Genomic DNA, 25,419 nt, shown 5'->3' on the forward strand with positions numbered 1-25,419 from the left:
GCCTGGTATTATCATACTCACTGCAACGCATGTTCGTAATCCAGCACATTAGTCCAGGCGAGCTCCAACGAGTCCGTCATGAGCTGTACTCGACTCAGCACCGGGATGCTGGCGTAGTTCTCGCTGTTCAGTAACCGGATATCCGGTGCATCTCTAGTAAATACGGCCTGGTATTATCATACTCACTGCAAAGCATGTTCGTAATCAAGCACATTAGTCCAGGCGAGCTCCAACGAGTCCGTCATGAGCTGCACTCGACTCAGCACCGGGATGCTGGCGTAGTTCTCGCTGTTCAGTAACCGGATATCCGGTGCATCTCTAGTAAATACGGCCTGGTATTATCATACTCACTGCAAAGCATGTTCGTAATCCAGCACATTAGTCCAGGCGAGCTCCAACGAGTCCGTCATGAGCTGTACTCGACTCAGCACCGGGATGCTGGCGTAGTTCTCGCTGTTCAGTAACCGGATATCCGGTGCATCTCTAGTAAATACGGCCTGGTATTATCATACTCACTGCAACGCATGTTTGTAATCCAGCACATTAGTCCAGGCGAGCTCCAACGAGTCCGTCATGAGCTGTACTCGACTCAGCACCGGGATGCTGGCGTAGTTCTTGCTGTTCAGTAACCGGATATCCGGTGCATCTCTAGTAAATACGGCCTGGTATTATCATACTCACTGCAAAGCATGTTCGTAATCAAGCACATTAGTCCAGGCGAGCTCCAACGAGTCCGTCATGAGCTGTACTCGACTCAGCACCGGGATGCTGGCGTAGTTCTCGCTGTTCAGTAACCGGATATCCGGTGCATCTCTAGTAAATACGGCCTGGTATTATCATACTCACTGCAAAGCATGTTCGTAATCCAGCACATTAGTCCAGGCGAGCTCCAACGAGTCCGTCATGAGCTGTACTCGACTCAGCACCGGGATGCTGGCGTAGTTCTCGCTGTTCAGTAACCGGATATCCGGTGCATCTCTAGTAAATACGGCCTGGTATTATCATACTCACTGCAACGCATGTTTGTAATCCAGCACATTAGTCCAGGCGAGCTCCAACGAGTCCGTCATGAGCTGTACTCGACTCAGCACCGGGATGCTGGCGTAGTTCTTGCTGTTCAGTAACCGGATATCCGGTGCATCTCTAGTAAATACGGCCTGGTATTATCATACTCACTGCAAAGCATGTTCGTAATCAAGCACATTAGTCCAGGCGAGCTCCAACGAGTCCGTCATGAGCTGTACTCGACTCAGCACCGGGATGCTGGCGTAGTTCTCGCTGTTCAGTAACCGGATATCCGGTGCATCTCTAGTAAATACGGCCTGGTATTATCATACTTACTGCAAAGCATTTTCGTAATCCAGCACATTAGTCCAGGCGAGCTCCAACGAGTCCGTCATGAGCTGTACTCGACTCAGCACCGGGATGCTGGCGTAGTTCTCGCTGTTCAGTAACCGGATATCCGGTGCATCTCTAGTAAATACGGCCTGGTATTATCATACTTACTGCAAAGCATGTTCGTAATCCAGCACATTAGTCCAGGCGAGCTCCAACGAGTCCGTCATGAGCTGAACGCGACTCAGCACCGGGATGCTGGCGTAGTTCTCGCTGTTCAGTAACCGGATATCCGGTGCATCTCTAGTAAATACGGCCTGGTATTATCATACTCACTGCAAAGCATGTTCGTAATCCAGCACATTAGTCCAGGCGAGCTCCAACGAGTCCGTCATGAGCTGTACTCAACTCAGCACCGGGATGCTGGCGTAGTTCTCGCTGTTCAGTAACCGGATATCCGGTGCATCTCTAGTAAATACGGCCTGGTATTATCATACTTACTGCAAAGCATGTTCGTAATCCAGCACATTAGTCCAGGCGAGCTCCAACGAGTCCGTCATGAGCTGTACTCGACTCAGCACCGGGATGCTGGCGTAGTTCTCGCTGTTCAGTAACCGGATATCCGGTGCATCTCTAGTAAATACGGCCTGGTATTATCATACTCACTGCAAAGCATGTTCGTAATCAAGCACATTAGTCCAGGCGAGCTCCAACGAGTCCGTCATGAGCTGTACTCGACTCAGCACCGGGATGCTGGCGTAGTTCTCGCTGTTCAGTAACCGGATATCCGGTGCATCTCTAGTAAATACGGCCTGGTATTATCATACTTACTGCAAAGCATGTTCGTAATCCAGCACATTAGTCCAGGCGAGCTCCAACGAGTCCGTCATGAGCTGTACTCGACTCAGCACCGGGATGCTGGCGTAGTTCTCGCTGTTCAGTAACCGGATATCCGGTGCATCTCTAGTAAATATGGCCTGGTATTATCATACTCACTGCAAAGCATGTTCGTAATCAAGCACATTAGTCCAGGCGAGCTCCAACGAGTCCGTCATGAGCTGTACTCGACTCAGCACCGGGATGCTGGCGTAGTTCTCGCTGTTCAGTAACCGGATATCCGGTGCATCTCTAGTAAATACGGCCTGGTATTATCATACTTACTGCAAAGCATGTTCGTAATCCAGCACATTAGTCCAGGCGAGCTCCAACGAGTCCGTCATGAGCTGTACTCGACTCAGCACCGGGATGCTGGCGTAGTTCTCGCTGTTCAGTAACCGGATATCCGGTGCAGCTCTAGTAAATACGGCCTGGTATTATCATACTCACTGCAAAGCATGTTCGTAATCCAGCACATTAGTCCAGGCGAGCTCCAACGAGTCCGTCATGAGCTGTACTCGACTCAGCACCGGGATGCTGGCGTAGTTCTCGCTGTTCAGTAACCGGATATCCGGTGCAGCTCTAGTAAATACGGCCTGGTATTATCATACTCACTGCAAAGCATGTTCGTAATCCAGCACATTAGTCCAGGCGAGCTCCAACGAGTCCGTCATGAGCTGTACTCGACTCAGCACCGGGATGCTGGCGTAGTTCTCGCTGTTCAGTAACCGGATATCCGGTGCAGCTCTAGTAAATACGGCCTGGTATTATCATACTCACTGCAAAGCATGTTCGTAATCCAGCACATTAGTCCAGGCGAGCTCCAACGAGTCCGTCATGAGCTGCACTCGACTCAGCACCGGGATGTTGGCGTAGTTCTCGCTGTACAGTAACCGGATATCCGGTGCATCTCTAGTAAATACGGCCTGGTATTATCATACTCACTGCAAAGCATGTTCGTAATCCAGCACATTAGTCCAGGCGAGCTCCAACGAGTCCGTCATGAGCTGTACTCGACTCAGCACCGGGATGCTGGCGTAGTTCTCGCTGTTCAGGGTCTTGGAGAGGAGTCGCCAGTTGTCAGCGTCGTAGTTCACTCGGTATGGGGCTGTGGAGGGAGTTAGTAGTTTTCATCACACTCGCTCAGTAAATGTGGAATTGCACGCAGGCTTAGCGGGAGTAATAGAAAGCGTTTTCCCTAGGGAGTAACGAAGTTTCAAGTACCATAATTAACAGTTTTTTGTCTTTATACTTCATTTTTGTATCGCAAGTGTGATGAAAAACATAGCGTAATAATATTGCAAACTCGAGTCCATAAATCACTCCGGCAAGCCGGGCCCCGATTTAACTTACTCTCGTTTGCAATATTTAACTTACGCCCCATACATACATATACAGGGTGGATTTTCTTTTTGGGTCAGTGAGGGCAGCTACCAGATCCCGTGCTGCTACGAGAAAACGGTCTAAGAAGACCTTCCCTCGATTTCAAATTAATGAAGATTGGCTTTTACAGATTTTGGAAAAAACATACAGGGTGCGAGAAAAAGGTCATTTTTGACAAACTTTTTTTTTGATGCCAATCGATCCCATTCCTATTAAGGATCAAAAGCTTGTATGGAACCAAAAAAAAATTTCCGGCTAGAAAAGCCACTAATCGAGGAAAACTTTTCCCATACAATTTGTATGAAAATGAAACCTTTTATTTTTCACATGCTGTTTTTGTATGCCAATCGATTCCATTCCTATCCAGTATCAATAGTTTCCTAGGGGTCAACTTACGGTAATGTACTAAAAAGCCACAAATTAATAAAAACTTTTTCCATACATTTACTATTGGGAAAATGTGAAATGTTATTCTCAATTTTCTATCTCGCCCATCAGTCCTACAGCAATGTCTTCATACAGTATTATGGTCCTTAAATGTAACAGGACTGATTGGCCAGATAGAAAAATGTGAATTAAATTTCACATGTTCTCCATAGTAAATGTATGGAAAAAGTTTTCTTTAATTTGTGGCTTTTTAGTACATTACCGTAAGTTGACCCCAAAGAAACTATTGATACTGGATAGGAATGGAATCGATTGGCATACAAAAATAGCATGTGAAAAATAAAAGTTTTCATTTTCATACAAATTGTATGGGAAAAGTTTTCCTCGATTTGTGGCTTTTCTAGCCGGAATTTTTTTTTTTGGTTCCATACAAGCTTTTGATCCTTAATAGGAATGGGATCGATTGGCATCAAAAAAAAAGTTTGTCAAAAATGACCTTTTTCTCGCACCCTGTATGTTTTTTCCAAAATCTGTAAAAGCCAATCTTCATTAATTTGAAATCGAGGGAAGGTCTTCTTAGACCGTTTTCTCGTAGCAGCACGGGATCTGGTAGCTGCCCTCACTGACCCAAAAAGAAAATCCACCCTGTATAGTGCTTCTGGGCATTTTATGCAAATCGACAACCATTGTGCCTATTTTGCGTGAAACGAGGTAGCGCTACTCTAACCACCCCAGCTCCTCCATGAAGCCTAGGGTTTTAGGTTGCTAAATGCCTCTTTTAGTGTGCACGGAGTCCCTAGGTATTTGCTACTGTATACTTCTATCTACCTGCTGTGGAGGGAAGACTTGGGTTAACCCTTTTCTACGATTTATTGACCAAATACGCGCTAATAGAATTTCAATTTTAGCATTCCGATTTAACACATTCAGTGCCGACTGCCGAAAACCGACTATCGGGTAAGTATTTTATGATTTCGTTCCCAGGCCGGACGACCCGATAGTCGGGATCGTGGTACTACAGCTTTATATGACGATTTTTTATGGCCTGGCGCGGATGTCTTGTTTGGCTGGGTGGCAATGTTAAGGTTCAAACTAGATTGCACTTTCGGGAAATGTGACTTGTCTTCAAATGAATCATCAAATCTAGGAATATACCTACACAATTCAAAACTTATTGGCACTTCATAGTCCTAAAAAGCAATACAAAAAACACAACAAATTTTTGGTACTAGTTTGGTTTTTATTGTTCTATTTGGTTTTCCTTTCTCCTCAAAACTGTTCAAATCTCAGAAATTTTGGCAAGCGGGTACAATTGAGCATGGACCTTGCTACACTCACCAATCATGTCAGCGTTGAACAGCACCCACTCGCCGGCTCCCGAGCCGTGCTTGTACCGATGCCCCGTCAGCAAACCCTCGTCAGCAGCTAGCCACTCTACCGGCTCCGGTTTCTGACCCACTTCGTTCTGACACAGCACGTTGAGGGGTACCCACCAGGAGGGCTGGGCCTCGGAGACCTTGTTGCCGACAGCAAGGTAGCGTTTCTGATAGAGAATGGGGCCTTTTGAACGCCAAGAATAAATTTTAGATAATCGTGCCCACAGCGCCAAGAACACATGTAAAAATAATCTGGTAAGTAGTGCTCTAGTGCTTTAGTAGCCTAGCAGTACAACTCTGGACCTCTTCTTATGATTAAAATTAGTTTCCGAAAGGCAAATCCTGAAGACTATAGTTCGTTTTTTTTAGCATTAGAAAGAAGGTAAGCGATCTTGACATGTCTTTTAATTGAAAAACGCTTTTTAAAAATCAGTAACTTATACTTATGAAAGCAGAAGAATATAAATGATCGTATTAGATTCATAATTGTTACATATTTGCCGTGACTTATTTTTAAAACATGTTTTTCAATTAAAAGACACATCAAGATTGTTTACCTTTTTTCTAATGCTTAAAAACGAAGTATAATATTTGTTCCTATTCTTAAACTGGTCGTGATCGTGAGTCCAAAGTGAGTTTTCCTTCTATTGTAATAGCTGGTCCACACATTGAGCTAACGTAAGCATGAAGGCATATTTATGCGGCGGAACGCGATCGTATTATCGCTTGCTCCCTCTAACCCATAACTGCGTCCTGAGGGACTTTTCCTTTTCTTTGGTCTCCTTTAGTAGACTGTCTGTCTGTCTGTGTCGATTTTAAGCTCGATCCACATGTAGGGTCAACGTTCTAACGGTGTGGATCTTCTATTACAATAGAAGGAATAGCTTCCCTCTATCAGCAGCAGTAGACCTCTCAATGAATTCACACGACTGCTTAATCTTAATCTTCCTTAATCAAGGGAATCATTAATTTGGGCAATTCAACCACCTGCGGCGGTAGCACGGTCGCATTTTTATCGCTTGTCACCAAGCCTGTCACGTTCTAACAAGTATGTAAGTGCGAAAGTTATGGGACTTATGGGCATAGTGACGGGCAATAAAAATGAAACCATCTGACTTCTACATTTATCCACTAGGTGAAATAGATAGATGGGCGTTTTTTTTTAAGTTGTCCCCTACACTTTTTTTTCAAATTTGGGATTTTTTATGTCATTTCTACTCAGAATCACGAGCTCTTTCTATCCTAATAGGAGAAAAAAAGTGTCCCAAAATTTCCATACATTTTTCGGTCTTTCCATTCCGCGACCGCCATACAAAGTATGAAAAATGGTGACGGAATGGAAATAAAAACCTTAGGACACTTTTTTTCTCCTATTAGGATAGAAAGAGCTCGTGATTCTGAGTAGAAATAACATAAAAAATCCCAAATTTGAAAAAAAAGTGTAGGGGACAACTTAAAAAAAAACGCCCGGATACCTGTGTAATAGACAGTGTGCCGTCACTGTAGTCCCTGGTGACCGTGACTAGCGGGTACCCCGTCTGCTTGGTCCACGTGTCCATGACGGTCTTGACGGTCACGTTACGTGACAGCCCCCCGTACTGCTGGTTGACGGCCGTCAGCTCGGCCCAGAGGTCGTCTTGCTCGGCGTTGTGGTAAGAGTATTTTACGAGGTAGCTGTGGACACAGACAATCCAACCTCTAGACATAGCAATCCTCCGTGGGAATCTGCCAAATCCTACACCTGAACATGCGACACAGCAGAAAACCTCAGTGTCGCCGAAATAATTTTTAGCTTGTAAGGTTATTATTATTGTATGTATGTTAGTTTATAAGGTATGTATTTATGGGCCTTAGTTGCCTGACAATAAATGATATATTATTATTATAGCATAGTCGCGCTACCCCCTCTGCCACGCATACGGTAGCGTTAAGCTTTGGATTCCTCCGAAAACGGTGCCGTCATATTACGGCCGCTATATAGCGTTGAATGACGTCACTAGAACTTTGTCTATGTAAACAAGATGGCGCGGTTTCCTAGACGGCGTTACGTTACGTTGATTGTCAACGTAACGTAAGATGACGGCCGTCATGACGGTGTCGATAGTTTCGTGAACCTTTTATTAGATAGGGGTGACGCCATTTTGAATAAATGACACGAGATTTGAATAAATGATTCCGTACTACGATTATTTTCCTCTTCTGATGATATTTCATCCTCCAAGTAAATTATAGATGATCAAACAAATCTTGTCAGTAGGAAAAGGCGCGAAATTCAAATTTTCTATGGGACGATATCCCTTCGCGCCTACATTTTTCAAATTTGCCGCTTTGACCTTGGTGGATGACGGTGTGTTATGACGCCGTGGTACTTTCCACATGTCGTCACCGTAAAGACGGCTGTCTTTTGCGGCCGCTATATGACGGCCGCTATATGACGGTACCGCTTTCGGAGGAATCCAAAGCTTTACTCCATCTTCGAGTCAATCCCGTGCCGTGATTGGTCCGTGTCTTTGAACGGACCAATCACGGCACGGGATTCGCTCACCTCGCCCCCCCGCACCCCCGTATTTTTGGCAGCATCGGTTTCATGAAAGAATTGGCCTAAGCTCAGTCTAGAGGTTGGATTGTCAGTGGCTGTGGATGACAGTTTCAGTTTTACTTAGCCAAACAACTTTAAAGTCTAACGAACTAGAACTGGCTCCATAGACAACATGACAATCGCTAACGCTACGCAGCGAACGAAACGCAAATGTCACTGTCGCACTAATATGGAAGAGTGATAGAGAGACACAAAGCGATTCGATGGCGAAGCGCAAGCGATCGTCACCTTGGCTAGGCCGCCACATCATAGAATTTGATCATATCTTTAAATGCCATTATAGAATTGATCACTTCATGATATGGTTAGGTTAGGTTTGATTATTTCATGCTGTGGCCAACCAATCACTACATAGTATAAAACAAAGTCGCTTCCCGCTGTCTGTCCGTTATGCTTAGATCTTTAAAACTACGCAACGGATTTTGATGCGGTTTTTTTTAATAGATAGAGTGATTCAAGAGATTCCTCTTGAAAACATTCGTTTATGTATAATTTGTTAACCCGTGCCACAGCCCGTGCAAAGCCGGGGCGGGTCGTCATTTCATAAAATAAAGTCAATATCCCGGGAGGAAAATGGGGACTATGTATTAAGTTTGTATGAAGAAGCGGTCTTCCACTATCGTCTTCCACTATATGTAACTAAAATCTACGGCCAAATTGGCCTGAAATAAAGAATTTTATTATTATTTATTATTAACGGGGTCTATACTAAAAGTCTGGGCTACTGACTTGTTAATGGCTTTCCTGAAGACTTCCTCTCCAAGGAACATGGTCATCATGCGGATCAGGGAGGATCCCTTTCGGTAAGAGATCTCATCGAAGATTTCTGCGATGCGCTTTGGATCGTCGATGGGGACGGATACCTGAAAAATAATAATTTATCCTAATAGAAATTGTTCTTGATTACAAGGTTTTATTTGACTTGCCCTGTGTGGGTCAAACAATGGAAGGTAAATTCCCGAATTCCGATTTAGCTGAAAATTTGCATACACATAGTTTGTCAAAGGACTGTCTCATTTCAAACATAGACAGAGAGAATAATAATATCTTTCGTCTTACACTAGTACTAGCACCCAAAAGAAAAGGAAGAGTATAGTTTTTTAAGTTCTTATTTACTGACAATTTGGTTTGACCAACTATAGGTAGATGAAAATGCAATATTTTTTATTTAATATGATGACATGGAGCTGATCTGATGATGGACACCGGAAGTGGCAGAAAACAGCTTCGTTTATAAGAACTCGAGGGACGTCATGATTGGTCATTTTCATCATGAGCTCATGAGCTTACGACCACAGAATTAGGGAAGTGTAACATACCTACTAGGTGAAAATAAACTTACCGGGTGACTGGATTCTAGTGCGTCTAGGCTCAGCACAGACATGAGGTTATCCACAGCGTATGCTCTTTCAGCTTTCCAATCTGGCTCCACAGCCGCCACCCCGATGGAGGCGACGAACGTGGCGAAACCCTCGTTCAGCCATAAGTCCGACCACCACTTCATGGTGACCAGGTTGCCAAACCATTGGTGGGCTAGCTCGTGGGCTATCACCTGGAATAGTTATTTGTACAACAAGAGATCAAAGTTTGATATTTCTTCGAGTGCTTATTTTGAGTCCCGTGCACGCGAAAGATTCTATAATAGATTCACGAGCGTAGCGAGTGAATCTAATTTAGAATCTTGAGCGTAGTAAGGGACTCAAAAGCGCACGAGATGTAAATAACTTTGATCTCGTGTAGTTCACAAAACTTTTCACCTCAGCAGTGAGAACATATTAGAGAACCCGAAAAATGTATTCCTTCTTCATCACTTACTTATTCACTCATGTTTTCTTAAGATATACCAACAATTAAGTTTTCACCTCAGCAGCTCAAACAAGGGTACTTTGCTACTTAAAAACAGTGAGCAAAATCGCATTTTGCTCACTGAGTGAGCAAAATCGCTTTTTGCTCATTTTGTCTTATCAGTGAGCAAAATGCGATTTTGCTCACTGTTTTTTAAGTAGCAAAGTACCCTTGTTCGAGCTGCTGAGGTGAAAACAAATATGTTTATCTACACACATGTCATTAGTGCTCTATAAAGCGGTCAGAAACCATAGGAAATGATAAGCTTTATTACAACCAATTTTACTATGAAAACTTTCTTATCTGTGGTAGTAGGAAAATTTGTGCTTTAATGTACGAGTACATATGTAACGTTATAGATTTTTGTAAGGTTATGAGTTTAAATTTGGAACAGCAGCCAAAACTCAAGTGGGTCTCTATTCTAGTATCCATAGATATTAAAACAGTTATCGATACGAAACGTCAATTTAGTATGTTTTTTTAATTAAAACCGCACGATATTTGATCTCGAGTGACATGAGAATAGGGACTTCATTCTTTTGTCTAGGAATTAAAAAAAAAACTACGGCATGTGACATGCGTGAAAAAAGTTTTCATTCGCCGCCATTTGACGTACAGTTTATCTTTTAGTTAGTTTTAAGTATGTGTTTAGATAAAGTAGTGTATGTAACTGTACATAATTAGGCATTAAAACACTCGTGTGATCCTTTTAAGAAACTCACTAACGTTCGTTTCTTAAATCCACACTCGTATTTTAATGCCTCTCATTATGTAGCAGTCACATAAACTACTATAAACCTCAGAAAATGTGTATTAACTACAGCTATATATCGATAGGTTACCTACTATAACCCTTTAGCGGGCAAGGCTCAGAAAATCCTCAATTCAAGCCTCATCGCCAATCTATAGCACAAAAAATTTTGTACAAGAAAAAAATACAAAAAGACGATGTTATAGGGTGGTCTTTTTTGAGACCCTTGCCCTATAGAGGGATAAGGGGCCCGTTTCTCAAAAGATTGTAGCTTGTAATATGTAAATGGAAGTCCCTTTCTAACAAAAGCTGTCAAAAAGTGAGATCCTCTTGTATTACAAGCTACAAGCTTTTGAGAAACGGGCCCCAGGAAGTATGTTACTCGGTAAATACGGCACATCACAATGTTGTGCACAGTCAGCTGCAGAGATAGTTGACCCCCCTGCAAATAAATTTCAGCAGGGGGGTCAGTTATCTCTGCAGCTGACTACACCATTAAGAACAAATGAATAGACGTCAGTTAGCTGCCAACCGTTTTCATTTACTCCAAAAACATAGGTTTGATGATTTTAAGGTAGTTATTTTATAGAGATAATTATAAATCATATAAATTTCACATTTAAAATCTGGTGCATATTAGGCTCGATATAAACAAAGGGATCACTCAAGAAGGCAAGGGGATCTCATAAGGCATTTTGTGTTTAATTATGATAATAATATTTAAGCAGTCCAATCCAATTGTATCACCTAAGGGGTGATCTGACCTGTATCTATTAAGCTATATCCAAGGGTGGAACTGGCAGTTATACATACCTCAGCAACACGTTCCTTGTTCAAGAAAGAAGACTGCTCCTTGTCATACAGCAGCGCAGTTTCCCTGTACGTGATGAGCCCCCAGTTCTCCATGGCCCCGGCCGCGAAGTCAGGAATAGCCACCATATCCTGCTTGGGCAGGGGGAAAGGCACCCCGAACCAAGACTCGAAGTGGGTGAGGACTTTGGGGCCTACTGTTGAGGCGTACTCCGTCTAAAAAGGGCTTAATTTGAGATCATATGTGAAAGTCCTCAAAAGGGACCAGATATAGCTGTCGGCGCTTACGTCAGTGCTATTATTAGCGGCGCGACAATACTAAATGCAGAAGGTACAGGTCGCTATCAGATATGAATGAATGAATGAATGAAATCTTTTATTTCAGGCAATTAGTGGCCTATACATAAATACCTTACAACTAGCATACATATTATAAAAATATAACTAAACACTAAAAATCGGAGCTGCTAAGGCGCTCACAAATATCTGAACACGCCTCTATTGTCAGGGCGTTAGAGTCCGTGTTGAGATTTTGTGAACACCTTAGCCGCTCCGATATATCTGATGGCGACTGTACTACGCGACGTAAACCGTGAGTTGTTGAGTGCGAACTCATTTATGGCAATTAATTTCTTCATAATCAGAGTTCTGTCATAACAGTTAAAGAGGTTTTAACATAATTAATTAGATGTTGTAGGGTGACCATGATTGTAAATAATTAAGTATATCCTTAGCAAAAAAGTTAAAAACAGGAAAACCTTCTCATTATTGCAGCAATACCCTCAGCAGCAATTTCTCTATTACAACCCTCACCTGTTCAATAGCATCTTCCCTAGCCCAGATCCTGAACTTGGTCTTGACAGGTCAGCGGGGCTAACCACGTGCTCGAGCTTAGAGACCACCCATATTGAAACAGAGTTACCGAAGTGGTCCAACACGAATTGATCCTGAGATTTTCATAGAGAAATATCCTCACCTGTTCAATAGCGTCTCCTCTAGCCCAGATCCTGAACTTGGTCTTAACAGGTCAGCGGGGCTAACCACGTGCTCGAGCTTAGAGACCACCCATATTGAAACAGAGTTACCGAAGTGGTCCCACACGAATTGATCCTGAGATTTTCATAGAGAAATATCCTCACCTGTTCAATAGCGTCTCCTCTAGCCCAGATCCTGAACTTGGTCTTGGACAGGTCTGCGGGACTGACCACGTGGGCAAACTTGGAGACCACCCATGCCACTAGGTACGTGGACATTGGGACAGAGTTGCCGAAGTGGTCCCACACGAATTGGTCTTGGGGTTTTCTGAAAATATTGAAGGCATTTAGAATAATTATTTTTGATCAAGGAAAGATCCTTTTAGGTTATGTTATTGGCTGATTTAGTAGCTTTCCAGTATTATTTTAACTTTGTCAACCAATTACCCTCAAGCCCAAAAATTTAACATGTCTTTTTGGGCAAATCGCAAAAAAAATATAATTATATTTAAAAAGCCTGCCAAACTATGACGGAATGTAGAGGTGTTTTATTTATGAACTTACTTGAATTTCTTGGCAATTGTTGTCCAAGGCCATCGACTCTCTAAGGCACTGTAAAGAAAAAAAGGACGTTTAACGTAGGATTTAAGATAGCCAAACGGAGTCTGGGTTCCTTTAGGATTAACCCGTTGTTCGTTAAGATCGAGATTCAGAGTAGATATGTGGTTCTTCCGGGGGACGCAGATACTGGACTTAAATGTTGATGACGGAACGGTTGATGATGATGTTGACAGAGAACTTGAAAACGATAAGTAGTGATCAATTGATCATTGCTGTTTTATGTTTATTTGGTAAAATTAAAGGAGTGCTTGCATTATTGTGGATATTTCATTCTTGAAGAGTTTAGTTGCTCGTCGGTGAAGAAACACATTTGTGGAAAATCTTGACCAAGTTCACCGAGGCCCGGTTTTCCGATGTGGGTTGTAAGGTACGATGGTATCTTTCGTGAAATACCAGTGCCAGGTACCTAAATAAGTGTAGAAACTTGGGTGATAGGGATGAAGACCCGAAAGATGGAGATGAAGACCCCCAAAGTTAGGGATTACTAACTTGATATCTGAAGAGCTTTCAACCGGCATGTTGGCGATGGCGGTGTAAGCTCGATGGTGGCCGATGGTCACCTTGTAGGAGGCCTTGTACATCGGCTCATCGAAGCACGGGAACGCTTTGCGGGCCGAGATGGACTCGAACTGCGTCGCCACCAAGTGCCTGTCGACAATACAAGACGATATTGAGAAGAAATTTAGGCCTTGGTCTTTGGAGTGGCGAGATACATATAGTCTACATACATATATCTACTCAAGAAATCCCTAGGCGCTACACTACTATGGTCAAAAAACAGTTTAAGGCACAGTATGTTACTCTTTGGTTTACGATGGGTGCTAGTGCTGCACTCTGGCGGCAGAACATTGCAGTAATACTCCATATTAGCAAGGGATGGTTGTAGAAGTATACTCACTCATCATTCCTAGTCTTCTTATCAACATAATTACTTATATAAGCTCCATCCAACCCGCTGACAAGGTTCCCAGAATACGGGATTGTCAACGTATAATTCTTCCCAGCATCCAACTGTTTGGCCAACTCAATGGTCAACAGGTTGAAGGTATCGTTCAGTTGGACTTTGGTGACGTCTATGGAGTCTCCGTCGCTGGTTAGGGTGACTTTGTCTTGATCTATGTCGAAGTCTTTGGCGTGGAGGACGATCTTTGAGGTTTTGGCGTTGGCTTGAAGCTGGAAAAGAAAGGAATGTTTTTAATAATGTGTTTCGAAGGGTGGAGGTATTTTGGGGTTTTCGGCATGTGAGTTTTATCAAACCACTCATAGGTACTTAAAACTCAAAGGGTATAGCAGGATAGCCTTTGAAAAATTGCCCCCAGCGTTTTTGGGTCGAAACTATAATCAAACGATGCCCTGCACAAAGTTTCATCCCTCTGTTACCCCCTAGGGGTGAAAAACACCCGATTAACCCCAAAACCGTTTTATTTATTTTTTCCTAAACTAAGAAAGTGACGAATTTCAACTTTTGTACAAATATTAATGAGACTAAAAGCTATATCTATATATATAAATGCAAGTGTCCTGACTGACTGACTGATTCATCAACGCAGAACCGAAACTACAAAAGCTAGAAAGGTGAAATTTGCACACTAGGTAACATTTATAAAGTGTACAAGAGAAAAGAAGCGATTTTGAAAAATTCAACCCCTAAGGGGGTTAAAAAGGGGATGAAAGGTTGTATGGGGTACAAGTTTTATTTTAAGCTAGGAATTTGAAACTTTGTAAAAATGTATTATATTAAAAAACAAGAAAATTAATTTCTGCGTTTTCGAAAATTTATCCCCCAAGGTGGTGAAAAAGGGGTTGAAAATTTGTATGGAAATTAAAAAAAATTTCGAGCGCGGGACATGAAACTTTGTATATGGGGATATTATTATAAGACAGGAAAAGTAATTTCGGCATTTTTGAAAATTCACCCCCTAACAGGGTTAAAAAGGGGTTGAAAGTTTTAATCCATTACAAATGCTTTGAAACTTCTTAGAAAGGCATAATAGCCGATTACAAAAAAAAGTGATTGCGACATTTTAGGAAATTCAACCCCTGGTGTGGGTGTTTTTCACCCCCAGGGGGTAACAGAGGGATGGAACTTTGTGCAGGGTATTACCTCTTCAAAAGGCATCATTTGATTATAGTTTCGACCCAAAAACGCTGTGGGCAATTTTTCAAAGACTATCCTGCTATACCCTTTAGTACACAATGCGTCACACACACTTCTCATATCACGGTTGCAAGAATGCAAAGGTAAGGAATTCCAGAGTTTTTCTTTAAATTTATGCTAAAAAAACACGGCTTCTAAAACTTACAAACTCTACAAAACACACGATAAACAAAACAGGGCGTCGCAAGTTCGAGTCTCGGCCGAGGCAGTAAGTTTTTCCATTTTCCGTTATTTCAAAACATTGTGAAATGGTTAGCAGACGTCATGTCATGGCTTAATATAAAATTAAGACCGCTTACAATATATAATTTACAATTGTCTGAGCAATGTAAAACAAAATGGTAACTCATACAAACACGCAATCGAACTCGTAGTATCGATTAGTTTATAAATAGGTTTTTCGGTCACTGAAGCCTTGGTTTGACCGGTCATTCAGCCTAATGGTCACTTACACTCACAATTCCAATTTAATAATTAGGGGCAGCCAAAATAAAACATGAAACATGATTTATAAAAAGATAAATTAGAACGACGTCATGTGAACGATACGTCTTTTCCATACAGGCCGATATATTTTCGGTAATTTTCATTTATTGTAATGATTACAGAAAATATTTTACACGCAAATTGATTGTTAATAGTTATTTGTACAACAAGAGATCAAAGTTTGATATTTCTTCGAGTGCTTATTTTGAGTCCCGTGCAAGCGAAAGATTCTATACTAGATTCACGAGCGTAGCGATTGAATCTAATTTAGAATCTTGAGCGTAGTAAGGGACTCAAAAGCGCACGAGATGTAAATAACTTTGATCTCGTGTAGTTCACAAAACTTTTCACCTCAGCAGTGAGAACATATTAGAGAACCCGAAAAATGCATTCCTTCTTCGTCACTTACCTATTCACTCATGTTTTCTTAAGATATACCAACAAGTAAGTTAAGCCATCATTAAGTTTTCACCTCAGCAGCTCGAACAAGGGTACTTTGCTACTTAAAAACAGTGAGCAAATTCGCATTTTGCTCATTTTGTCTCACTCAGTGAGCAAAATGCGATTTTGCTCACTGTTTTTAAGTAGCAAAGTACCCTTGTTCGAGCTGCTGAGGTGAAAAATATTTTTCATAGTGTCAATATCCAGAGAGAAAATAGGGACTACGTTTGTATGAAGAGGCGATCGTTAGTTATCCTCATGAAACCCGCTGCACAGTAAATAGATATTTCCGTTTATGTATTCGTAAGTCAGTAAAAAGATAAGTAGATCTGTCTAACGGTAAAATATCTAGAACTATGTAGTTGTAGATCATAAGCTGAGTGAAGTATTGCACTTTCGTTTGGCCTACTTCCTCGCATTAGGTATAATTTCTCGGTATCCGCATTGCATAAGCAATTGAATTGCTTAACTTCTTGTATCGTTTACATTATTGATACAACCATCAAATAGACAAATCGATTATGTATTAACCGTTTGATTGAGGCAGTCGGTAAGAACTTGTTATGGCTTGGCTTGTGCATGAAACTGAATTGTTGTCGTTGTTCGTTTTTTTTTAAATATAGTCTAGTTTCAGAGAGATTTTTTTTCATGACTCTTAATTTAATATATATTCCAGTCTTTATACTCATTATTTCAGTCTTAGCGGGCTTAGATGTATTTTATAATTGTTGATGTGTTTTTTTTTGCTTGTATGTAAATTCCATGTTGACGTGTAAAAGTGCCCTTGTGGCCTATTTGCTGAATAAATTAATTAATAATTTTTATGGTTCCTTCAAAATCTACTTAAAGGGTTTTTTTACTATATTTTTGATTGTTTTCGAAATACCTATTCGTAAGTAAGTATTTACAATCCTATACCGTTACTATGTGTATAATAATATAAGAAAAATACAATCACGAAATAAATCTACATACGGTATGCTTCACTAATGGCGATACGAATTAAATATTGCTCATAAAATATACTATGCATTTTGATAACTTTCAACTATTTGAGTTAACTAACGAGAACTGACAAAATTTTATGGTTAATGTTTTTTAAGAATTAAATCATTAATTTATAATTTTAGATTAGACTAGCGACCGGCCCCGGCTACGCACAGGTTACAACTTCGCACGAGTTTATCGCGAACAAACAGACAGACGCGGCGGGGGACTTTGTTTTATAAGGTGTAGTGATAAGTATATATTTTTAGTTAGGTTTAGTGTTCCTACCAAAAATATAGTTCTTTAGTAGTAGTTATATACAGTGTGGAAAGTTAACTCAGGCCCTGGAGGGAAACTACCTTAAATCCTTGAGCTAGCTCATTTTACTTAAAGGAGACATTCCTTTATTTTTAAAAATAAACAAAACTGCATTCAAAGATTTTCTAAAACTAGCTTGCCTCGCCCGGGACTCGAACCAACTAAAATTAAAAAAAACACACACACCCTATTTTATTATACTAATCGATAGTATTAATATTCAGGATAAAATTTCTCTAACAAACATTTGGTCTTAAAAATAAAAACAATCGTTAAATCTAACATTAACTTTATTTTACTATCAATTTGTTACACTGAAATTATTTAACTGATAAATTGTTCGAAATGAGCCCCGTGGTTCCGTCTACACAAAATTAGTCGCCGTTGAAATTCATTTCTTGTAGCCTTCATCAAAGTGTTGTGGTGTATGCTCCTAATAACATTTTCTACCGCAACCCTTAGCTCTTGAACGGTTTCATAGCAAGTTTCATAAATAACATTTTTTACATGACCCCATAAAAAGAAGTCCATGGGCGTCAGGTCTGGACTTCTAATCGTCCCGTTTGTACCTATCCAGGTATTGAAATGTTCATTGAGGTAAGCCCTGGCAATTCTGCTGTTGTGGGCAGGTGCACCATCTTGTTGAAAAATGATATTATTTCGTTCCTCTCCTGGTAGAAGGTTTAATTGATTTTGTAGAAGCTCCAATATTTCAATGTATTTTGCTGCATTCAGATGTCCTTCGTAAATGTGCACCAAAACAACCATATTACTTTTGATTCCACACCAAACATTAAACGAAAATCTGACCTGATTGTTCGTTTCACGGACACGGAATGGATTTTGACGACACCAGTAATGATTGTTTTGAGAGAGATAACAGAATTGTTACGTGTCTTTTACTTGTTAAAAGTGAACAGTAACCAAATGTTTGTTAGAGAAATTTTATCCTGAGTATTAATACTATCGATTAGTATAATAAAATAGAGAGTGTGTGTTTTTTTTTTAATTTTAGTTGGTTCGAGTCCCGGGCGAGGCAAGCGAGTTTTAGAAAATCTTTGAATGCAGTTTTGTTTCTTTTTCAAAATAAAGGAATGTCTCCTTTAAGTAAAATGAGCTAGCTCAAGGATTTAAGGTAGTTTCCCTCCAGGGCCCGAGTTAACTTTCCACACTGTATATATAGTTCTTTATCCAAAAGCGCATTAAAAAGGTTAAATCAAGGACTACACTGGACTTGAGACTCGGAAGTGTTTTAAGCGCAAAGACGCGTAAAACCCAGCCGAGTTCTTCAAATTGGCGTTAAAGTGTCGCATCGTCGGTTGTAAACAACCGTACCGCCAAGACCAAGATACTTAGTCATTGCTGTCACAGCTAGTTACGTATTCTTGTCACTCGCTTACATTGTCATACCAAGGTAAGTTGTGTTTAGGTCAGTAATAATCTCTAGCAATCGGATAAAAATAAGTTAAAAATGTATGTACTAAATACTCGTACTTATTCGAAAACCAGTGTCTGAACAAAGTTTCAGTTTGGGTTTCGGTAGATGTTTTGACATACATAATTATGTACTTAGTTTTTTTTTATATAAATTAATAGAAACTGTCTTGTATGTTTTGTAATAATAAAAACATGACGAGGCAATAGAGCTTTCGTTCCCAGGCCGGACGACCCGATTGTCGGGATCGTGGTAATACAGCTTTACTTAGGTATAGTTTGTAGCTTTCTAATAGACTCCGAAGGCTAATCCTATTGTCTATTGTTAAGAAAAACCGCTCGTGCCACGTGCCACAACCACCTGTATAAAAAATCGGTACTTCGGTTACTGAGTGCCGGCGAGTCGAACGCTACAGAACCAGTCTAAAATGTGTCATCGAGATGCGTAACAAAGGCGCGTTATCGGAGAGCGCAACTACACTGGTTTTTTGAGCGTTGGACTAGCCCGCGCTCAGGTGCCAAATAGAATAATTAGGACCCTTTTTTGCAGGTAAGTAGCACGTGCGGTTTTACTGAACAATAGACAATAGGATTAGCCTTCGGGGTCTATTAGAAAGCTACAAACTATATATGACGAAATTTTTGTGGCCTGGCGCGGATGTCTTGTTTGGCTGGGTGGCAATGAATGTGTTAATAACTTTTGAACGAAGACAGATCCGATATATTTCTCATTAGAAAACTTAAATGGTGGTAGGTTATTTTGGTTGGTAGGCTATCAGTGATTCAGCATTCCGTACCCTTGATAGCTGGCGGGTGGCGGTCAACCGGACGGTAAAGGAAAGTAAACTTTATCCTTATTTCATCAAGTGACCCAGAACTTGATGTCACTAAAGGTTGCGCGCAGTCAAGTGCATTATATTGCGTAAATATGTGCTTTGACCTTACTTTTTTATGACAGGTAATGTGAGGTAGGTACCTAAACGAACAGACAACTTGCCTGATGTTAAGCTGTTATCGTCGCCCATGGATGCTTCAACCAGAGGGATTGCAACTATTGCAAGTGCGTTGCCAGCAGTTAAGATGGTTAGTGCGCTCTTTTTTTGAACGTTTGAATCTTCCGTCGATATAAACACAATTTGGGATATTTTAAGCAGGTAGAACTTACACTACCTACATATATTAGAACGTCTGACGAGGCTTTCTTTAACACAGTCATATTCATCGTTGTTCTTCATCGAGGCCTTCACCCAAATGGGGTTTTTACGAACAAACTTTTTTAAACATACATAAGAACATTTATACAACATACTGTAATCTCGTAGAGACGTAGAGAATTAATAAAGGATTTTTATTTATTTTATTAATTGTTGTTATGCCGACTTACACAATTAATACATTTTGAAGGTCGAGAAATAATAAGGTATTACTAGCTGAGAGGAAGTGCATGAGATCGTTAAGTAATGCGAGGCAGGCAATCTCTTTTCCAGCCGAGAAATATAATTTTATTTATTTGCCTATTTTCACTTCTCAACAAAAACAGATGTTGCCACGTGATTGCCACTGTTAAATCTGTGTGATCCTTAATAATAAAATAAACGTTTAAATAGTTAAAACAAACTTAGAACACCAATGTCCAGACATGTCACACTCATTAGTACCTACCTATTGTTTGGTTTGGTCGAAAGAGTTAAAGAATAATAATTATTATGTTTTTAAGATTTTATTATTGTTTAGGTGAGACGAAATATTTCGCTATACAGTCTACAATTTAGTCATGGCACTCGTATGAATAGGTGTATTTATAAGACATTTCATGTCAAAAGAATCCTTTAAGAACACGTATCAAGTAAAACACTGCAAAAATCACAGTCAAAAATGTTTTAAGATCTGATCTACTCAAAGTAAGTAAAATTTAATAAACGTCTAGAGATTAATTTTCAGAAATGCTAAAAATACCTTATTTTCTATCAGTTATCTTTTTACAAGCTTTTATTATTTACTTTCACCTGTCCCGTTGTCTGTAATCAAATCTTGCAAGTTAAATTTGATCCACTTCCCGGTTTCCGATTGAGCTGAAATTTTGCATGCATGTATCAATGATATTATATAACCATAGATAGGTTATACTCATACTTGAGGAGCACAAAAAATACTTCCATATTTATTTATGTGCCTACGAAGAAATCTGGTATTTTTGATTAAATTTCTCATTCCATCCATCTTTGTCACACTCGTTGTTAGACATAAGGTCGTCTCTTTCTGCTTCGGTGTGCAGGAGCTCGTTAGCACATGAACATTTTTCGCTTGTCCAGCCGCGACTAAAGGCAACTTGTCCAATTTGTCACAAGGTAAGGTATCTTGAGCTATAAATCATTGGCATGTATAAATCGGATGACAATGCAATATTATGGTACCATCGAGCTGATCTGATGATGGAGACAGGAGGTGGCCATAGGAACTCTGTGATGAAACAATGCAACCTAATTGTGTTAGGGGTTTTTAGAATTGTCTCGATGACTATTAGTTGTCTGTTGTAAGAAAATTACAGTCAGCGATAAAAGCTTGTACCAAATATTTTTTTTATTTTTTTGCCAAAAACTTTTTTTTAATAAATATTATGGGACAATCTTACATAAATCGACCTAGTCCCACGGTAAGCTCAATAAAGCTTGTGTTGTGGGTACTAGACGACGATATATATAATATATATACGTACTTAAATACATAAAAAACATCCATAACTAAGGAACAAATATTTTATAATTTTTAAATATTTTTTTAGTTATGTCACGTATAGGTTGGTATAGGTTGTCCTAAACATCGAAATCAGTTTTCTAATTTCCTTTGACCTCGGCAACAGACAAAAGGACTGGAAAGCAACCTACATACGACACTATTCGATCATGTTGAAGTGAAATCGTCGCAAAAACTGTCATTGTGTGATGCAAGGTCGACTTTAGTGTTTACTAGCTTTTAGGCACCTAAATGTGTACCTACAATGACTGTATGTATAGGTCTATTAGACACGCTTTGTTTATGAGCATGCCAAGTTTCCATAACCAAGCGATTTTAAGAGGAATCGATCTACTGGTTTACAATTTTCTTAAAAAAGTATAGGTGCCTACTCACTCAATTATTAAAATTACCTTTACAAGCTCGTATTCTCTTAATAATGAAGTCGCGTCAAGATCATTTTGAACACCTGCCCCGCTTAGCAACTTCTGCTGCTAACTGTACACTAAGTATGTTTGCAAACTCTCTTGATTATACTGGCGGGTTGTGTTTTCTTCCTGAGGCATTAATAACTCACCAGTATATCCACATTACCGAAGAAGCTATAGTTAGTAGCTGGGTCGACATCGTACAGTAGGGAGAGGTCGTAGTGGTGGGGTACTACGTCTCCAGGGAGCAAGTATTCGGCGCCCACGGCCAGGGAGCGCCGACAGGAGACAGGCCAGGCGGAGCATTATGAGCGCGAGCAGTAGTGCTATCTCTGTTACGTTACGACTAACAGTTACGCGATATATAACAACATTAATAACTCACCAGTATATCCACGTTGCCGAAGAAGCTATAGTTAGTAGCTGGGTCGACATCGTACAGTAGGGAGAGGTCGTAGTGGTGGGGTACTACGTCTCCAGGGAGCAAGTATTCGGCGCCCACGGCCAGGGAGCGCCGACAGGAGACAGGCCAGGCGGAGCATTATGAGCGCGAGCAGTAGTGCTATCTCTGTTACGTTACGACTAAGAGAAACGCGATATATAACAACATTAATAACTCACCAGTATATCCACGTTGCCGAAGAAGCTATAGTTAGTAGCTGGGTCGACATCGTACAGTAGGGAGAGGTCGTAGTGGTGGGGTACTACGTCTCCAGGGAGCAGGTATTCGGCGCCCACGGCCAGGGAGCGCCGACAGGAGACAGGCCAGACGGAGCATTATGAGCGCGAGCAGTAGTGCTATCTCTGTTACGTTACGACTAAGAGAAACGCGATATATAACAACATTAATAACTCACCAGTATATCCACGTTGCCGAAGAAGCTATAGTTAGTAGCTGGGTCGACATCGTACAGTAGGGATAGGTCGTAGTGGTGCGGTACTATGTCACCAGGGAGCAGGTATTCGGCGCTCAGGGCCAGCTGGAGCACCGACAGGAGACAGGCCAGGCGGAGCATTGTGGCTGTAAGAACAACATTCGTGAGATTTTATGGCGAAAACAAGAATATTTTTGTAAGTTTGTGGAGTCCGTCTAAACTACACCAGCCGGCCTAGCCAAGGTGACAATCGCTATCGCTTCGACAACGAAACGCTTTGTGTCTCTCTATCACTCTTCCATATTAGTGCGTCAGTGACAGTTGCGTTTCGATCGCTACGGAACGTAAGCGATTGGCAGGTTGGCTACGCGGCCAGGCGTGGCTCACTCCGTGATTTCGTGGCGTCGCTACAAGTACATGCGGCCCACACCAACTTTGGTGTCTAGCCGTAGTAGTCAAAGAGTATTAAATCACTACGTTTTAAGAGTCGGCACTCTCGAACAAGCCTTAAACCGAATTAAGAACGTACATTGTGCCAACACACCAAATACATGTCAATACTGCCAACACAAAAAAAACAACGCTAGGGCTCGACACTTCCGGTACCTACTGTTTATCGATATCGATAAATGTGCGATACGTGCTGTTGTACTGTACTACTGTAAAAGTAAATATTGAAAATCAGGTGGATTAATAAAATAAATGCAAAATATAAAAATAATTTTATTTTACATAATAAAGATAAGATACAAATAGTTTTATATTTACGAAGGCATATTACAATACGCTTATGAACGTAACTAAAGCTACAATCTACTTTTAGAGCACTCCTGCAAACACTGAGTCTTGCCTGTGAAGGCTGTGAACTCCAACTTCCCACAAAGGGAAAAAGCTGTCAGGCTCATTCACTTGTAGATATTCAGAGGTTGGAATTTCATTCAGCCTTTGTAAATATTCCAAATCCTCATTACCTGTTACCTTTACCCATAGTCGATATCTGAAATAAAGGGATTATCGATAAGTTGTTCGCACACTATTCGTGTCTTAGGTTACCTAGTTTTTTACAAGAAGAATCTATTCACAGAATGTTTTCGTTTTAATCAAGGATTGTAAACGATAAAAACTACTCCAAACTAATTAAATTAGTATCTGGTAACGACTCAAAATGAAAATATCGCACAAAAACATCAGTTTACCGACCTGTTTGAATCAAGGGGAAATCTTGCTAAAAATATATCAGAAGTAAGTTTCCTTACACGCCTGACCCCACAAACTTCACATTTTCTTAAAGATTTGCCCCCCATTTAACTAAAAGCTAAAGTTATTTGGTCTAAACACAAAAATAAACACGTAACATAACCGCTTTCACGACAATTTAGAATGACGGTAGACGTTTTACCGATCATACCAACCTAAAGAAAAGTAGGTATAATACGTCTATGTTTGAAAGCAAGTATGGTATGTGTTACCAAAATGCAACAGCAGTCATTTTAATTCGATAAGATTATTTACTATGCCTCAACGTTGGTAACAAGTACGTTCCTAAGTTATCATAGTATGGGGTGTCGATGGGCTGGTAGTAGTTGCCGCGCACCGCTACGGAACGGACGTCTGCTCGCGCTTGCGCCACCTAGCGGGTGTGTAGCAGGCAGGTATGTGTTAGAGAGTGAATCTTTTGTACCTAATAGTAGGTATTAGGTACTATTATTAATTATTCTGTGACTACACCGACTCGGAACTGCCGAGTTGGCAGCGATAAAGTGAGGGAGTGTCATATTTTCACAGTAATGTCATGTTTTTGATGGTGCTTATCAGCGCAAAGTTGCCTAAGACGGACGGAAACGGTTCAATTTAGTTTATCAGATTTGACCCATACTATATAGCATAGCACAATTTTAAATGAAATCATGAATATTTACGTTTAAAATTAATTAAAATAACACTGTGCAAGTGTTATTTTAATTAATTTTAAACGTCTAACTTCTATGAAATTATGTTAATCCTGTGCTATCAAATTCGCTGCAGAGTGATCTTGCTCTAATAGGTAACTCTAGGTGGTCTAACTCTAATAGGTACCTAATATCTGGGTGACCGAGCTTCGCTCGGAAAACATATAATAACTCGGAAATGCGCGTTTTCCCAGAGATAAGGCCTAGCTAGATCGATTTTTCGCCCCCGTAAACCCCTATATACCAAATTTCATCGAAATCGTTAGAGCCGTTTCCGAGATCCCCGAAATATATATATAAATAAATAAATAAACAAGATTTGCTCGTTTAAAGGTATTAGATTAGTGTTCCTAGGCACAACATCTCCCATCCACCACCAGTGTTCTTAGCATTCAAAAGGTTTAGGTATACATTACCTACCTAAATCTTCTAAACCACACACAGCGTTCTACAAAAATAAATTGATTCAGAATTCAAATTGTAAGCATCAAACATTGAAACAACATTATTTTAACACTTTTTTACACAAAGTCCGTCAGTCAACCGTCGCGGTGTCACGGTCACTTACCGGTATGTAAGTAACTATGTCAACAATCACATGTAAATACGCGATTATATAAGCCACGCGATACGGGTTATAAACCTAATACATA

The 25,419-nt window shown here is 40.6% G+C and overlaps 2 protein-coding genes across 2 annotated transcripts in view; one reads left to right on the plus strand and one right to left on the minus strand.

The window, feature by feature from the left end:
- The window catches only part of LOC134657522 (small ribosomal subunit protein bS18m), a 268,775-nt gene that overhangs the window by 16,621 nt on the left and 226,735 nt on the right, over positions 1-25,419 (plus strand). The window lies entirely within an intron of this gene.
- Positions 1-25,419, minus strand: part of LOC134657539 (aminopeptidase N-like) — a 43,834-nt gene that overhangs the window by 15,336 nt on the left and 3,079 nt on the right. The window contains exons 2-12 of the mRNA XM_063513114.1: positions 22,800-22,963; positions 13,856-14,130; positions 13,447-13,605; positions 12,901-12,948; positions 12,502-12,664; positions 11,366-11,578; positions 9,299-9,508; positions 8,686-8,819; positions 6,833-7,031; positions 5,320-5,524; positions 3,157-3,319 (exon numbers count right to left, since the gene is read on the minus strand). Coding sequence (XP_063369184.1) covers positions 3,157-3,319; positions 5,320-5,524; positions 6,833-7,031; positions 8,686-8,819; positions 9,299-9,508; positions 11,366-11,578; positions 12,502-12,664; positions 12,901-12,948; positions 13,447-13,605; positions 13,856-14,130; positions 22,800-22,963 — 1,933 coding nt within the window. The remainder of the gene's footprint in view (positions 1-3,156; positions 3,320-5,319; positions 5,525-6,832; positions 7,032-8,685; positions 8,820-9,298; positions 9,509-11,365; positions 11,579-12,501; positions 12,665-12,900; positions 12,949-13,446; positions 13,606-13,855; positions 14,131-22,799; positions 22,964-25,419) is intronic.

Source organism: Cydia amplana, chromosome 20, assembly GCF_948474715.1.
Source record: "Cydia amplana chromosome 20, ilCydAmpl1.1, whole genome shotgun sequence".
Classification (NCBI taxonomy): Eukaryota; Metazoa; Arthropoda; class Insecta; order Lepidoptera; family Tortricidae; genus Cydia; species Cydia amplana.